This window comes from Bufo gargarizans, chromosome 3 (genome assembly GCF_014858855.1).
Source record: "Bufo gargarizans isolate SCDJY-AF-19 chromosome 3, ASM1485885v1, whole genome shotgun sequence".
NCBI classification, from domain to species: Eukaryota; Metazoa; Chordata; class Amphibia; order Anura; family Bufonidae; genus Bufo; species Bufo gargarizans.
In genome coordinates, this window is record NC_058082.1 from 480,806,720 (window position 1) to 480,825,454 (window position 18,735).

Sequence of the window (18,735 nt, forward strand, 5' to 3'; positions counted from 1 at the left end):
TCATTTTTTCTTATTAGATTACTCGATTAATCTTAAAAAATAATCAATAGAATACTCGATTACTGAAATAATCGTTTACTGCAGCCCTACACTTAACATAGTTGTGCAACAGCAAGGCATAGACAAATCGCATACATTGTTTGGCATCTTGTATGCAACCTAAGCTGCTTCGTAGCTCTAGTTTACAATGTGACTATATAAGTATCTGGTCCACTTTTGTAGGACAGTGTAGTCATGATCTGGTCCTGATGGTTCTAAGGTCTATTTCCGGCATATTTTTTATGTATGGTTCTTCTTGTTCCCGGTAGGTGGCACATTAGCTGAATACATCCAGAAGCGCTGTAATTCTCTGTTGGATGAAGATACCATCCTACACTTCTTTGTCCAAATCCTCCTGGCTCTGCATCATGTGCATAACAAACTCATCCTCCACCGAGACTTGAAAACACAGAACATCCTGCTGGACAAACACCAGATGATTGTAAAGGTTGGCGACTTTGGAATCTCAAAAATTCTCAGTAGTAAGAGTAAAGCCTACACGGTGAGTGTGACAAACATAGCACTTTATAAGAAGAGGAAGACTAGCAATGCAGATATTCAGTATAGTAGACGAAGTCCATCATGCCTAAAGGAATTGTACAACTTTAAGAGGGTTTGGCAACCGCCCTCTTCTTGGGCAAAGATGGGAAGGGAAGCATACTTACCTGCTTCCCAGTGCTGGATCCCTGCTCCTTCTTTCCCTGGCCTCAGCTGCTTTGCTGCTCTCTCAGGATGTAAACTTCCATTTTGACGCCACTGCAGCCAATTGCTAGCTGCAGCAGTGACTTGCTCCTCTTGCATCATGTCAAATGGTCACGTGATGCAAGGAGGGAAAGTCACCGCTTAAGCAGAAATAGTGCTTAGGTGAATATACAGTTCCTTTTGGTTTTACAACCTGGATTTTAAATTGATTTTTGGGGGGTTTGTACCATTTTAGGTACACAACATGCTGAGCACTTTGAAGGTGCAAAATATTTTTTACTGGGACACATACAACAAATAAGCCAAAAACTAAGAAATGTAAAGATTTAAATTTTAAATTTAAATCTTTAGGATACGTCATCAGTATCAGATCGGCGTGGGTCCGATTCTAGACTTTTCTACTGCGAGTTCTGCTTCCTCTTCCAAATTACCTTTGTGCTGTCATTTGCAGCAGCTGTGTAATTACTATTTTTCATCCCGTTCACACCATTAAGCAGAAAAGATCCTTGGCAATCACAGTCCAGTGTACTGCTTAATCTGTATGTTACTGAAGCATAATTACCCAGGCAGTGAGGAGTATGTAGTATTAGTACAGCCACTTTGTTAGCACCAGATATATGGTCCACTTGGACCTTTCTCAGTGGTAGTTTGTGTGGCAGAATCAATACCAGTCTTTCCATTCATATGTAATGCTTCCGCTAGACATAATTGCCATCAAGGGTAGTTTCAGACAAGTGTGTTCGCTGAGCGAAACATGCTCCGTGCGGGAGCTATATTTTCCACTATGGACACTGCTCATATGGAGTGGATTCACATAGGGGGTCATTTCCGATCAGAAATACGCCTATATTAGGCGTATTTCTGTGGCAGAATCTTCGACTTTTCCCCGCTCACGCCAGATCTAAAAAATTGGGTGTGGCGGGGAAGCAAACAGGCCAGAAGGCCCGTCTCATTCATCCTTTACTACGCCTGTTTTAGGCGTAGTAAATGGTCTAAAAGCAAGGAAGCTGGCTTAAATTTAGACCGGTGCTGGATGTTATGTAGAGGCAGAACCAGCGCAGGGGCTTATTAAGACATCTAAAACGCTGGTCTTAATAAATGATCCCCATAATGCCTTGACTACAGTTTAGTAGACTCACGGTCAGGGAAGAATTCACAACTTCATAAATCATTATGATGCTACAAATCCACCCCAATAACCAGTGTCCATAATGGGAAATACAGCTCCCACATGGCGCGTCTTTCCCACAGTGAACACACTCGTCTTAAACGACCCTAAGAAAGGTACAAGTGGATCGAAACTGCTAGCACTAATCAAGTGGCTATGCTAATACTACTTACTTTTCATTACCTGTATAACTGTGTTTCTGTAAAGATGGATCTCTTACCCTGGGAGATATTTATTTGCATATGATTTTGCCATGGAGCATTGCCACAAAGTCTCCATACACAGCTAATCTCTTTAAAGGGGTTTTCCAGACCTCTAAGACTAGTGAGACCCGCGTTGATGATCATACTTACCCGATCCCCGGTGCTGGGTCCTGGCTCGTTTGCTCCCTGGCCTCCGCTGCTTGTCTCGGTTCTAGCCATGTAAGCCTCCTGGTCAATCACTGGCAGCTGCTCCCCTTTTGTTATGTCAAATGGTCACATGACGCAAGGGGAGAAGATCACCACTGCGGCCAGTGATTGGCTGCATTGGCGTCAAACAAGAAATTTCCATGAAGGGACCCATGACTATCAGCAGTGGCCGGGGAGTGAATGAGCCAGGTCCCAGCGCCGGGGATCAGGTAAGTATGATCGCTAACGCAGCTCCAGCCAGTCTGAGAGGTCTGGAAATTAGTGCACAACCCCTTTAAAGAGAGACAGTACCCTGCCTAAGCTATTTTTCAATAACATATAGATTAAAGGAGCTTTCTATATGTGACAAGTTATCCTCTAAGAATAGGGGATAACTGTGCAAAGGGTTGTCTGGGTCCAGAGCTGAACCTGGACATATCCTCCTCTTCACCCCTCCAGCCCCACTGAAGGGGCGCAGGGCAAAGGCAATTTTTGGAGATCAAGTGACTTCCTGGGCTCTCCATGGGGAAAGCTAGGCAGAGGCTTCCATCTAGTGATGAGCCTGGTGACATCACTGGCACTAATGGGCAGGCTTTAGCACTACCCTAGCACTGTAATAATATAAACAAAATAGCCATAGCCCGATGCTCAAATCAGGGGGGCCGGAGGGATGATGGGGTATGTCCGCGTTCAGCTCTGAACCCTGACAACCGCTTGTCCCCCATCGATCCCAAGAACAGGGATCCAATAACCCGTGAGACCCTCTGAAATGAACAGAGAGACAGGTCTGGCATGCGCTCGGCTACCTTTGCCACTCGGTTCCCCTTTATACTCGATAAAGGAAAAGCACTGGATTTGCTGGCGGTGCTGCTAGAGATGACAGCCAAGGAATCAAGGAACGCTTTATTGGTGAAAGCGAAGGGTTCAGTATCACCCGAAACACGTTGTTTTATTCACCAATAAAACTTTTCTTGAACACAATCCATCTCTAGAAGCGCCTCCAGCAAGTCCTGTGCTTTTCCTCTTTTCAGTATCCAGTGTGTATTCCGGAGGGACGGCGAGCAGCAGCACAGATAACCTTACCTACGCGCACTACAGGCTGCTGTGTCCTGTGAGCGGCCAGTCACTTTTCTTTGCTGTACTATTTCGCGAAGCGGCCCTACGTATGATGATGATGGGAGTTCTGAAGACAGCACTCTGTTTCTGGAACTCTCATAGAGCGGAGTGGCAGCCGCTGTGTTCATTTCGGGGGACCCTGAGGGGTACAGGCTCCCTATTCACATAATTGATGGAGGGCCCAGTGTTAGGACCCCCACTGATCTAGTCATTGTCCCCTGTCCTGTGGATAGAGGATAACATGTCACAACTGCAATACCCCTTTAAGCATTACAATTTACTGTGATTGCAAAGGTTCTTTTCTTCTCTATGTCTCTATGCATGTCCAACATTTACCCACTCCGACTGAAAGTACCTATGCTGGACACATCGTGGGCACCATGTCTCTTACTCAGGTCAGCGCCAAGTGAATTATATTCACCTCAGCAAATGCCTTCAGAGTAACATGGCTTTCATGCGCTTCTTTTACACTATATAATGCATTTATACGACCTGATGGCTTAAAGGGGTATTCTATTTTTGTGAAATTGATGACCTATCCTCAGAATAGGTCCTCACTATCTGTTGGGCGTCTGACTCCTGACATCTCTGCTAATCAGCTATTTGAAGGTGCCACGGCACTCGTGCGATTGCTGCATTCTCTTTAAAAGGGTATTGCCATCTTAGATAGTGGGGCATATTACTGGGATATGCCCCAATGTGTGATAGGTGCGAGTACACACCTATACTTAGAATGGAGCCTGCAAAGTTCCAGATAGGAGCACCGCATGCGCGGCCTCCCCCTATTCATTCCTATGGGAGCGCAGAAAATAGTTGAGCGCTGGCTCAGCAATTTCCAGAAGCTCCATAGATGTGACTGGAGTGGTGGCTGCTCTTGCCATTGATTTTCAGTGCTCCTATAGGAATGAATGGAGGGTGGCTGCGTGTGCATGGTGTGCCAATGAAAATGACAGCGTCCTCTGCCAGTCACTTTCATGAGAAGAATTACACCACACTATCACTACAGTGTAGACAGCCAGCAGGTAAGGCTGGGTTCACATCACATTTTTGCCATCCCCTTGAAATAGCTAATCTGTAGGGGACCCCCACCAATCTGAAATTGATGACCTATTCTGAGCATAGATCATCAATTTCATGAAGCCGGAATACCCTTTTAAGTTTGATAGAATTTTTGTTTGTGTCTTTTTAGAGTTTGCAGGTAGACTAATGGGGTCATTTATCAAACTGGTGTAAAGTAGAACTGGCTTAGTTGCCCCTAGCAACCAATCCGATTCCACCTTTCATTTTTGACAGCTCCTTTGGAAAATGAAAGGTGGAATCTAATTGGTTGCTATGGGCAACTAAGCCTGTTCTACTTTACATCAGTTTGATAAATGTCCCCATAAGTGCTATAAATGGGGATTTTGATTCCTAAAAAATATCCTCCATCAGCTTCCAAACAGGTTAACAAATAGTAATATTCTTCTTGTCTTGATTCTGGTTCACATTGACATCCTGAGCACAGTGATGTGCCATGCACACCATATGACGGTGCAATGACGTTTCGTATAAAACATGTCTGCAGCAGTTGCCGGCCGCAGTTGTGAAGTGCCGTCCATAACAAAGGCCAGCAATGACCCATCATCAGGCAGAGGGGGACCATTCTACCTGGAACCGGGCGGGATCGAATAATAAATATATTTTTGTTGGAGCCTGTAAAGGGTTGCAGCGTATTTTATCTTCTTGAATAACGCCACTGCCAGAATCCAGTTCCTGATAACAGGGAACAATATATTAAGCCCTGGTCACATCTCGGTGAAGGGGTTGTGTCACTTCAGCAAATGGCATTTATCATGTAGAGAAAGTTAATACAAGGCACTTACTAATGTATTATGATTGTCCATATTGCCTCCTTTGCTGGCTGGATTCATTTTTCCATCACATTATACACTGCTCGTATCTATGGTTACGTCCACCCTGCACACTATACTTGCACACTATAGGAAAAAGTGCCGGCCTCTCTGGTTTCCGGGACCAATGGGAGCGCACATAGGCTGGTACTTTTTCCTATAGTGTGCAAGTACGACCACCACTGATGGATGCAGGTGGTCGTAACCATAGAAATAAGCAGTGTATAATGTGATGGAGAAACAAATCAAGCCAGCAAAGGAGGCAAGGTGGACAATCACAATACATTGGTAAGTGCCTCTTATTAAGGCCCCATTCACACGTCTGCAATTTCGTTCCGTATTTTGGGGAACGGAATTGTGGACCCATTCATTTCTATGGAATGCTCCGGAAATGCGGACCTGAACTTCCGGGTCCGCATTTCCGTTCCCCCCAAAAATAGAACATGTCCTATTCTTGTCCGCAATTGCGGACAAGAATAGGCATATTCTATTAGTGCCGGCAATGTGCGGTCCGCAAAATGCGGAACGCACATTGCCTCTGTCCATGTTTTGCGGATCCGCTAAACCCATTACGGACGTGTGAATGGAGCCTAACGTGTATTGATGATGATAAATGCCATTTGCTGAACCCCTTCAAGCCCTGTTTCTAGTGTTGCTCCTGAAATATAGTGTAAACCTATCCACAGAGGCCATGAGTGATGAGTGTGTGCTTTTGGCCCCTGTTTGGCTGGTTTATCTTTTTTTATTTTTTGCTGTATGGAGTATACTGTAGTTGTGCCTTTCTATGCAAAGACCTCTCACAAGCAGAAGGTGGGACAGCACCGTATACTGTTCTTTTCCATCAGAGTCTATGGGCGATGTCTGCCAGTGTTTGCCTGTACATTATCATACAGTGACGCTTCCTGTTGGAGGTATTTTACTCCCTAATGTGATGGAAACAAGCTGAACTCATACATCACAATGCATCATTTTTAGATGAAATAGGCCTGTCCCTTTTTTTGCAGGCTTTGGTAAATCTTATAGATCACTTACTGCCAGTAGTCCATGGCCGATCACAAGGAATTTAGCTTTTAGCGACCTTTTCTTTCTGCCTGCCTGGCACATGCCCCCGTGCCCACATACAGAATGAATAGAAGTCAGGGCCGCACACCCAGTTGGGAAGGTAAAGACATTGCCTACGACTCCAGTCTCCTCGTCTAAATGCAGAGTTTGATTTTTCCACTGGTGCTGAGCTGGATGTTGGAGCTATATTAGGCCGACCAGTCACCAGTAACCGTCACAGTGGGCTGTCCGCATCCCTATGTCCGTTCCGTAGCCCAACAAAAAATATAGAGCATGTCCTATTTTTGTCCGTTTTGCGTACAAGGATAGGCATGTTTATGATGGATCTACAAAAAAAAAAAAAAAAAACTGATGCAATATGGATGCCTAAAGGAGGTCATCCGTATTTTTTGCGGATCAGTGTTTTGTGGTCCTCTAACACACTTATAGTATATGTGAAGAACATGGCTGCTTCCTTCCAGAAGTAGTGTCGCCCTCTCCATGGGCTCTGACTGCTATTTCAGTTCTCACGTGAATGGGCTGAGTCCATTGAGAGCCGCTGTTTATGGGGAAAAAAGGGGGAACATTTACTAAGACCAGTTTTTAGGCGCCTGTCTTAATAAAGGCCCATAGCTAGCGGTGGATCCGCTGCAGTTATGAAGAGGCTCCGGCCTGTCCATAACTTCGGCGCATCCAGAGCCAGTTCTAAGTATAAGACAGCTTCCGAATTGTCTTATATTTAGACCTTCTTCTACGCCTAAACCAGGCATAGAAAATAATGATTGAGACAGCCTGCCGTCCCCTCCCCTTCCATCCCCAGGGCACACCCACTTTTTTACACCTGCCGTGAGTGGGGAAGAAGTCGCAGATTGCGTACACCGTCTGTGCCTGAAATATGCCTAATTTCAGATTAGTAAATGACCCCCAAAGTCTTTTGTTCTAGTCTGATACAATCATATTGACCCCAAATCACAAGCATCATTGTGCTCCCCCTCATAACCGCATCTGTCCTTAGAATGGGGAACCCCATCTGCATTCCCAGCACCTGGTGAGGCCGATGCTACATACCGGAGGGGAATGAATAGAGAGATGGCGGAGAATGTGCAGCTCTTTCCTTTCATACCTAGGGGAGTTATGAAATGATGATCATCGTAAATGATGGGAATACACCTTTTAAGCTAATTGGGGGTGATTGTTTGCAAATGTTTATCTGACTGTATGTCTCAGTGCCACATCTCTAATAATTTGATCCTGAATTTTTAACAGGTTAAGGGTGCATTCACACGACCGTATAAATGGATCCGCATCCATTCCGAAGCCCCGCAAAAAATATGGAGCATGTCCTATTCTTGTCCGCAGACAAGAATAGGCATTCTCTATATAGCGCCGGCCATGTGCGGTCCGCAAAATGCGGAACGCACACGGCCGTTATCTGTGTTTTGCAGAACCGCAATTTGCATGTGAATGCACCCTAAAGGGGTTATTCAGGAATTTGATATTGATGGCTTATTTTCAGGATAGGTCCTCAATATCAGATCAGCGGAGCTCCCACTCCTGTCACCTGCGCTGAACAGCTGTTTGACGAGAGCACTGCACTCACCGGAGCTCTGGTAAGCACTGCGGTCTCTTTACAGCGCCGTACATTGTATAGTGGCTGTGAGTGGTATTGCAGCTTAGCCCTATTCACTAGAATGGGGCTGAGCTGCGCCTAGGCCATATGACTGATGAATGTGATGTCACTGGCCTGTGCAATCGGGCAGCTCCGTGGCCTCTTCAAACAGCTGGTCGGCGGGGGTCTCAGGAGTTGGACTTCTGCTCACCTGATATTGATGACCTGAGGATAAGCCAGCAATATCAAAATGCTTATATTCCTCAAGAAGTTACAATTCCAGAGGTAGTTTTTTTTAGAATTCTGCATTATCCCATTCCTCTGTTATTCCTCCTAGAAATGTATGAATAAACTGACAGCTGGGTGTTCCTATTTGGAAGCTTGTCCCTGCACACCATGGCTCTGTCCAATCAGTCTTGCTAAAGTCCTAATATGTAGGGAGCTGCCTCTTTCAGTAGTAGAATAGTAACATCCAGATGTCAATGTATTCATACATTTCCAAGAGGAATAGCAGAGGATTAGGACTATGCAAACATGTCTTTTTAAGTAAACACTGTAATTGTATTCCTTATGCCATAACCATTCTGTGGAATCCATTCTAAGAGAATTCTTGTTATTTCTCCTAGAAATGTATGTGCTCCGTTCCTCTATCGTTGCTCCTGAAAATTTGTATGAATGAATTGACAACTGTGTGTTACCGGGTTTGTGTGGATGCGGGTGTCACTGCACGCTCTCACGCCATCCAATCAGCGCTACCAGTGTCAGACTGTGTAGGAAAGGGAAATGGTAACACCCAGTTGCCATTTATTCATCATTTTTTTTAGGAGGAACAACAGAGGAATCGCACAAAAGAGAATTTTAAGAAAATATGTTATTTTATGGAGAATATAAATTTTTAGTAGGACAGACATGTCAGGGGACGCGCTCTACGTGGTCTGTCATTATAGAGGTATTCATATGAATTTCGGTCTCCATCTTTGAATAGTGCAGGAGGACAGGCTTCCTGGCTCGGTGTACAGTATAGCGTGAGGGATATACCCGCACCATGTCTCAATGTCACGTCAGACGGTAGACGGCAGTATACTGTATGCTGGTAACTTGATCTGCAGCTTCTGTCTGACAGCTTCCTTTTATGCATTTAGCGTCTTATGCTACATAGTTTTCATATGATTTGTCTCTCTACATTTCTTAAATTTCGATTCCTGGAATTTCTCGTGGTTTCACCCAATACTGAGGAAACCTAACACTGCCGAGATACATGACATGTCATCTGCAAACCGAGAAGGTCATAATGATTTCCTTATAGTCACTGTATGTGAGCAGTAAATGCAGTTAATACCTCTCATAATACGCGGTCGAAAAAACCATTAGTTAGTTCACATCGCAGTTTCCGCAGAATATGGGTTACAAAATAGTGGAGCATGCTGGGCTACCTTGTCCGATAAAACGTCTGGCTGCATAACGGAAACCTGCCGGGCACCATCTTGTGGGCATCCTTCACGCCCGTCAGGTGACAGGTCCGTCGCTTCCTTTATTTAACATAAGGTTCTTAGATATAGATATACTCTAAGTGCCCAGGAGGCGGAGCTTCGCTGTGGAGTACTCTCTGCATTGAGCTGTGTCACAGCCCCTCCCCTTTGCTCTGAGTGACATCTGTAGCATCCAACCAGGAGACCAGTTCCGCTGTCACTCCGAGCAGAGAGGTGAACACTGCTGGCAGATTGCTTTTCATTCTTGCACTTTTTTAACCGTCCGTTGAGTATTATTTGATGAGCATGCACAGAATCCGCCATTGTGGCCTGTGGTCGTCAGTGGTTATGTAGGGGGAACTAATCCTATTTATCTTGTGTATTTCCCAGGTTGTGGGAACCCCCTGTTACATCTCTCCAGAACTGTGTGAGGGGAAGCCCTATAACCAGAAGAGTGACATATGGGCGCTGGGCTGTGTCCTCTACGAACTTGCAAGCCTTAAGAGGGCATTTGAAGCTGCGGTAAGAATCCTCTTTATTAACCCTTGACATTAGTGGAAATGCTTGGAAACGCCAGCACCGCTGAAATCTTGCACATGAGTGCTATACGCAATTTCCCACTCATGCCCACACGAGATTTCGCTAGAAGGATGTCAATCAAAGTAAGATGGGTGGGTTTGCAGTGGTCTGTTTTCTTTGAATCCCCTCATCAGACAGCTCATGTGTAGCTCCTATCGCTAATCTCCTGACCTCATAAACACTTATTATAGCTCAATCCTTATCAAACTGATAAGAATAAGGCCTAATTAAGTCAGGAGATCAGAAATAAGAGCGACACATGAGCCGTCCAATGACTGGATTCAAAGAAAACAGAACATTTTTAATAAAGACCAATTGGAATTTTTTTTTGTTTTGGTCTAAAATTAGTAAAATGCCCCAAGGGTGTCCATAGCCTTTAAACTCAGAGTAGTTGATGATTTGACATCTATCCCGTTGATGACGAATTAAAGAAATTCTATGATATTGGGGAAACTCCTTTCAAAGTTATATCCTCATTCATAATATCCTAATTTGCATTGGCCGCTATGTTCCATGTACCCGTATGAGCCAGTAGCTGCAATATTCTGAAATTTCCAGGACTGCCGATCCACATAGACCTCAGCTTCCCAACCTGTCATACATGTGCTCCTTGCCATCTTTTACGGGGTATTTGCACTCTATAAGGACTATAGACTCCTATGCATTTTGCAGCCTCCCCTCTGAGCGCCATTAGCTGAAGGGGACACTGGGAGGGGGTGCTGTCGTCAGTTGGTCAGTTTTCCCATCATAGTAACCTATAACACATCACTATCCCTGGTCCCTCAGGCCAGGGATATGTAAGAGGCACAGCTCAGTCAGCTCGTATTTAGCTGAATGGGGCTGTTCACGTGAGCAGAGCCTGACACCACGCTGCGGCCTTCATCGCTTTGTCGCTATTCCTGACCTGGAATTCAACTTTTTTTTTTTTTTTTGCATGTGACATGAAACCAAAAACATGTTTGTGGACTGTGTGATAGTTTCATGTCAATACAGCCAAACAGCCCCGTGGCTTACACAGGGAATACCTCACCTGGAAAGAACCACATACCTGATGTCTGAGCCTTTTTCCCCTTAAGAAATGTTTTTTTTCTGTAAGAGATGCTATCTGCCATGAAACCGTCTCAGGAGTAGGAGATCATAAATCTACACTGTGAATCAGCGCTGCCATCATGGATACATGCCAGTTAAGCCATTTTTGCTGTACATGCATATTGTAGCGTGCCTGCCTATTGTCGATGACTGGTTCATGCAGCGGTCTTCTATTATGTAGAGCTCTTGAATCCATTCACAAGTGCTCATGCAGAGCAAGGCTGTACGTTGGCCTGTAGGACCCTCAGCAAGCTGGTAAGGTCTAGGTCACAGCGATGGCGAACCTCCAGCACTCCAGCTGCGGTAAAACTACGACTCCCAGCATTTCTAAGAAAATTCTGCTGGTGAGACAGAAGTCCCCGCTAGATCCTTCACCCAACTCATTCCAAAACTGCACCGTAAAAATTATATGGAAAAATTAAAGGGATTACAGACATCACATAGTCCATGACAATCTCTTTCTAACAAAGCTAGAACCAGCCCTGTACCTCACATGGATCCAGAGATCTCCCCATTAATTACTCCAGTTGTTCTGCTATTTTAATTTTAGACTGGCAGCTCAGGGACGTGTCCTTTCTGCTGCAGCTGTCTTTCTGTAACTGCCACAGCTTCTAACAGAAGATATGGCTGGTGAAATGGGTTACATGAGGAATAATACTATTTCTGGCCATTATATGACATATCCAGCATTTTTAGCAATCTGTCAGTAATTCCGTTTTTTTAGCTGGTGGGCAGAGACTAGCTGGAATCATGTCTGCCCATACACTACACATGGACAAACATTAACTATCTGTAGCACAACATTAGAGGCATAAGCAGTAATGGACATTATACAGTACAACTAAGCAGTAAATCACTTATAAACCAGCTGCAGTCTCTCTGTGTCTCATTCTGTCTGCATCTTCCTGTCTGCACATGCCTCTCCTCTTCTCCTCTCCGTAGACTTCTATGTAATCTGATCCTTCAGTGAGCAGGCAGATCATCTTAACTGAAGATGGATGTGAGCAGTGAATTGAGAGTTAGTGAAGAGGAGGAGTGAGCACGAGAGGAGCCTGATAAGATGAGAACCAAGCAGCTTTCACTGATTAAATATATTACAAAGTTTTTTATATTTACCTGTAATATTCATTTATGAAAAAATAAAAAGACAGTTACTCTTTTAGTCACCATTGAATGTTTTGGCCTTCAGTTAGTTGTGACCACAGTTTTCTGTGTCCGTGTTCTCCAATGTCTATTATAATGCATCAAATACTCTGTCACAGAATCTACCTGCTTTGGTGCTGAAGATCATGAGTGGAACGTTTGCTCCAATATCAGACCAGTATAGTCCTGAACTTCGACAACTTATTCTTAGCATGCTCAACTTGGACCCTTCCAAAAGACCGCAGCTGAATGAGATCATGGCTCATCCTATCTGTATACCCTCCCTTCTAAACTTGTACACTGACATCGGCAGTGTAAAAATGAGGTAGGTACATTACACTGCAATTCAGATGGGCACTTCAAGTTTTATTAACAGTATAGCAAAATATAGGAAATTCAGATTTCAAATCATTTGAACTTATGGACTATACGGCAGCCTGGGAGAATTTATTGTATGCCATTTTTCTGGCATAGAAAAGTCACAGATCTTTGCATCACACTGCAACTTACAGGACTTCTAGATTACTTAGCAGAAGGACCCGGCTTCGCACAGGTATATTGCATCTATTTCATTTCATGTTTCTGTGTGTCGTAAAAAGATATCAACAGTTTGTCCCATAACAGTGAATTCTATAGTTTCCGCCCCTTTAACATTGACCTCCACAGTGCCTGACCCTTTAACATTGACCTCCACATTGCCCTCCCCTTTAACAATGACTTTCACAGTGCCCGCCCCTTTAACAGTGACCTCCACAGTGACTGCCCCTTTAGCATTGACCACCCCTTTAACAGTGACCTTCATAGTGGCCGCCCCTTTAACCCCTTAAGGACCAGGCTCATTTTCACCTTAAGGACCAGGCCATTTTTTGCAAATCTGACCAGTGTCACTTTAAGTGGTGATAACTTTAAAACGCTTTGACTTACCCAGGCCGTTCTGAGATTGTTTTTTCGTCACATATTGTACTTCATGACACTGCTAAAATTGGGTCCAAAAAGTAAACTTTTTTGCATAAACAAAATAAAATTTTTACCAAAAATTTTGAAAAATTAGCAAATTTCAAAGTTTCTGTTCCTCTACTTCTGTAATACATAGTAATACCCCCAACAATTGTGATGACTTTACATTCCCCATATGTCTACTTCATGTTTGTAGCATTTTGGGAATGATATTTTATTTTTTGGGGATGTTACAAGGCTTAGAAGTTTAGAAGCAAATTTTGAAATTTTTCAGAAATCTTCAAAATCCCACTTTTTATGGACCAGTTCAGGTTTGAAGTCATATTGTGAGGCTTAGATAATAGAAACCTCCCAAAAAACCTCCCAAAAAACACCCCTCAAGGTATTCAAAACAGTTTTTTCAAACTTTATTAACCCTTTAGGTGTTCCACAAGAGTTAATGGCAGATGGAGAAACAATTTAGAAATTTCTATTTTTTGGAAAATTTTCCAATATAATCAATTTTTTCCAGGAGTAAAACAAGGGTTAACTGCCAAACAACACTTAAAATGGGTTGCCCTGATTCTGTAGTTTGCAGAAACACCCCATATGTGGTCGTAAACTACTGTTTGGCTGAACGGCAGGACATAGAAGGAGGGGAACACCATATGGGTTTTGGAAGGCAGATTTTGCAGGACTGGTTTTGTTTATACCATGTCCCATTTGAAGCCCCCTGTTGCACCCCTAGAATAGAAATTTCAAAAAAGGGACTCCATCTAAGAAAGTACACCCCTCAAGGTATTCAAAACGGGGTTTGCAAACTTTGTTAACCCTTTAGGTGTTCCACAAGAGTTAATGGCAGATGGAGAAACAATTTTGAAATTTCTATTTTTGGGAAAATTTTCCAATATAATCAATTTTTTCCAGGAGTAAAACAAGAGTTAACTGCCAAACAACACTCAAAATGGGTTGCCCTGATTCTGTAGTTTGCAGAAACACCCCATATGTGGTCGTAAACTACTATTTGGCTAAACGGCAGGACATAGAAGAAGGGGAACGTCATATGGTTTTTGGAAGGCAGATTTTGCTGGATTGGTTTATTTACACCATGTACCCTTTCAAGCCCCCTGATGCACCCCTAGAGTAGAAACTCCATAAAAGTGACCCCATCTAGGAAACTACGGGATAAGGTGGTTGTTGTTTTGGGACTATTTTTGGGGTAAATTAGATTTTTGGTTGCTCTATATTACTCTTTTTTGAGGCAATGTAACAAAAAAATGTAATTCTAAAATTGTTTCTACATTCACTATTTAGTTTTGTGGAACACCTAAAGGGTTAACATAGTTTGTAAAGTAACTTTTGAATACCTTGAAGGGTGTAGTTTCTTAGATGGGGTCACTTTTTTGGAGTTTCTAGTCTAGGCTACATCAGGGGGGGCTTCTATATAGCAATTTACGACCACATATGGGGTGTTTCTGCAAACTACAGAATCGGGGCAATAAATATTTAGTTTTGTTTGGCTGTTAACCCTTGCTTTATTACCGGCAAAATTGATTCAAATTGAAATTTTGCCCAAAAATGGGTGTTTTGGCACAGTTTTTATTTTATATTTTTAACACCGTTCATCCGAGGCGTTTGGTGAAAAGTTATTTTTATAGTGACGACTTTTACGCACGCGACGATGCCCAATATGTATGGCTCTCAGACTTTGGAGACACTAAGCAGGCATCCTAAAACTGCGGCCCTCCAGATGTTGTAAAACTACAATTCCCACCATGCCCTGCTGATGGCTGTAGGTTGTCTGGGCATGCTGGGAGTTATAGTTTTACAACATCTGGAGGGCCGCAGTTTGAGGATGCCTGCACTAAAACTAATATTTTTGGGGGAAAGAAAAATTGTTTCCGTGTCTCAAGTCTGAGAGCCATAGTGTTTTATGTTCTCTAGTGGACTGTTGGGGATTATAAAAATTTAGTACTCCATGGAAGTGTGATACTCCCTGAAGCAATCGATAATGCAGAGGCCCGGATGATCGGGGCACGTGCCACATTGAGTAGTGGTGTCCTTCCGTATCCCCCTCTTGTGACACACTCTGCGCTTTTTTTGGGTTCATCCCTTCTTTCCAGTATGGGGGACCACACCTGGAAAGTGTTGGCCAGGGACGATCCGGGCGCCTCCAGTTCCCGAGGTACTCCGGCCTGCTCTTTCCCGGTCCGAAAAGATCAGGTCCTTGAGGACTGCCTCATAGAATTGGAGGAATGTCCCTGTGCTGCCAGCGCTTCGGGATAGTACAAAAGAGTTGTACATGGCAACCTGCACCAAGTAGACCGCAACTTTTTTGTACCATGCCCGGGTTTTGCGCATGGCGTGAGGACTTGATCAGAGAGATCAACTCCTCCCATATACCGATTGCAGTCGACGATACAATCGGGCTTGAGGACCATTGCCGTGGTTCCTCGCACAGAGACTGGGGTGGTGCTGTTACCGTGGATTGTGGACAGCATAAGGACATCCCTCTTGTCCTTATACCTGACCAGCAACAGGTTTCCACTTAAGTGCACGGGTCTCACCTGGGGATAGGTACCTGGAGGGGGTAGGCAGGGAGGCCGCGTTTATTTTTCCGCACGGTCCCACAAGCGAACGTGGATCTGGCGGCAAGGGACCTGAACAAGAGAATGCTGGTATAAAAGTTATCCACGTACAAGTGGTAACCATTATCCAGCAGTGGGTACATAAGGTCCCACACGAGTTTCCCGCTAACACCCAGAGTGGGGGGACATTCTGGGGGTTGGTGGGGGGGGGGGGCAAGTGGCAGGGGGAGGTCTGGGGTAGGGTTAGATGGAAGTTTGGAATAAAAGTACTTTTTCTTTTTTTTTTCCTAACTTACTTTTCCCTTCTTTCCCTGCCTAACGGTGCCTCTCCCTCACTGACCCTAACCTACCTGGGTGGCGATTAGGGGGACACAGGAGCTGGTGCTGGACGATGCTGCACGGTCAGGGTGCTGGACAGGAAGAGGAGGGGAGAGAGGAGCGCAGGAAGTTTGAATCTCGCGCCTCTCTCCCCTGCACCAATCAGCACCCTGAACAGCAGGCATCAGCACCAGGGCCAGCACCGCCTCTCCAAATCCTCGGACTGCGATTGGTGGTGTATAATTACGCCACCGATCGCAGTCTTTTTCCGGTTCATCGGGTCACAGGACACCCGAATGGACCGGAAACGCAGAAAACCGCAGGTCTGAATTGACCTGCGGTTTTCTGCGATCGCCGTTACGGGGGGGTCAAATGACCCCCCCCTGCCTTGTTACGGGATGCCGGCTGAATGATTTCAGCCGGCGTCCCGTTCCGATTAACCCCCGTGGCGCCGGAATACCGATTTTAAGTCAGGACGTACCGGTACGTCCTGTGTCCTTAAGGACTCGGGAAATAGGGCGTACCGGTACGTCCTGTGTCCTTAAGGGGTTAACAGAGACCTCCACAGTGCCCACCCCTTTAAAAGTGACTTTCACAGTGACCTGCCCTTTAACAGTGACTTTCACAGTGACTTTCACAGTGACCGGCCCTTTAACAGTGACTTTCACAGTGACCGGCCCTTTAACAGTGACTTTCACAGTGACCGGCCCTTTAACAGTGACTTTCACAGTGACCGGCCCTTTAACAGTGACTTTCACAGTGACCGGCCCTTTAACAGTGACTTTCACAGTGACCGGCCCTTTAACAGTGACTTTCACAGTGGCCGCCCCATTAACAGTGACTTTCACAGTGACAGCCCCATTAACAGTGACTTTCACAGTGGCCGCCCCATTAACAGTGACTTTCACAGTGACCGCCCCTTTAACAGTGACTTTCAAAGTGACCGTCCCCTTAACAGTGACTTTCAAAGTGACCGCCCCCTTAACAGTGACTTTCACAATGACCGCCCCTTTAACAGTGACTTTCCCAATGACTGCCCCTTTAACAGTAACTTTCACAGTGACTTTCACAGTGACCGCCCCTTTAACAGTGACTTTCACAGTGACCGCCCCTTTAACAGTGACTTTCACAGTGACCGCCCCTTTAACAGTGACTTTCACAGTGACCGCCCCTTTAACAGTGACTGCCCCTTTATCAGTGACTTTCACAGTGACCGCCCCTTTATCAGTGACAATCACAGTGACCGTCCCTTTAACAGTGACTTTCAGAGTGACTGCCCCTTTAACAGTAACTTTCACAGTGACCGCCCCTTTAACAGTGACTTTCACAGTGACCGGCCCTTTAACAGTAACTTTCACAGTGACCGCCCCTTTAACAGTGACTTTCACAGTGACCGCCCCTTTAACAGTGACTTTCACAGTGACCGCCCCTTTAACAGTGACTTTCACAATGACCGCCCCTTTAACAGTGACTTTCCCAATGACTGCCCCTTTAACAGTAACTTTCACAGTGACTTTCACAGTGACCGCCCCTTTAACAGTGACTTTCACAGTGACCGCCCCTTTAACAGTGACTTTCACAGTGACCGCCCCTTTAACAGTGACTTTCACAGTGACCGCCCCTTTAACAGTGACTTTCACAGTGACTGCCCCTTTATCAGTGACTTTCACAGTGACCGCCCCTTTATCAGTGACAATCACAGTGACCGTCCCTTTAACAGTGACTTTCAGAGTGACTGCCCCTTTAACAGTAACTTTCACAGTGACCGCCCCTTTAACAGTGACTTTCACAGTGACCGGCCCTTTAACAGTAACTTTCACAGTGACCGCCCCTTTAACAGTGACTTTCACAGTGACCGCCCCTTTAACAGTGACTTTCACAGTGACCGCCCCTTTAACAGTGACTTTCACAGTGACCGCCCCTTTAACAGTGACTTTCACAGTGACTGCCCCTTTATCAGTGACTTTCACAGTGACCGCCCCTTTATCAGTGACAATCACAGTGACCGTCCCTTTAACAGTGACTTTCAGAGTGACTGCCCCTTTAACAGTAACTTTCACAGTGACTGCCCCTTTAACAGTAACTTTCACAGTGACCGCCCCTTTAACAGTGACTTTCACAATTAGTGCCCTTTTAACTGTGACTTTCACAGTCACCGCCCCTTTAAAAGTGACTTTCAGTGACCGCCCCTTAAACAGTGACTTTCACAGTGACCGCCCCTTTAACAGTGACTTTCACAGTGACCACCCCTTTAACAGTGACTTTCACAGTGACCGCCCCTTTAACAGGGACCTTAATAGCGCCCAGGCCCTTTAATAACAGTGACCTCCACAGTGCCCACCCATTTAATAACAGTGACCACCACAGTGCCCCACAATTTAATAACAGTGACCTTCACAGTGCCCGCTCCTTTAATAACTGACCTCCACTGTGCAGTAAAGAAAAATGGCTGGGTTCTTATGGAAACCTGGAGTAAAACTGTGTTTATAGCAGTTGGGATTTGAAGAGAAAGACTTGCAGGCTTGTATTTGGGGGGGGCTCATTTTTTGGGAATATCTCAAGAACGGTACGTCCTAGAGAGCTGAGACTAAAACAGTCTAAAACATTCCTGGACACCTGATGTACCTGTGTGCCAAATTTGGTGAAGATCGGTTTAGTCG

At 44.9% G+C, this 18,735-nt stretch overlaps 1 protein-coding gene across 1 annotated transcript in view; it reads left to right on the forward strand.

Annotated features, from left to right (window-relative positions):
- Positions 1-18,735, forward strand: part of NEK8 (NIMA related kinase 8) — a 112,042-nt gene that overhangs the window by 19,281 nt on the left and 74,026 nt on the right. Inside the window, exons 3-5 of the mRNA XM_044287123.1 lie at positions 309-541; positions 9,813-9,944; positions 12,353-12,558. Coding sequence (XP_044143058.1) covers positions 309-541; positions 9,813-9,944; positions 12,353-12,558 — 571 coding nt within the window. The remainder of the gene's footprint in view (positions 1-308; positions 542-9,812; positions 9,945-12,352; positions 12,559-18,735) is intronic.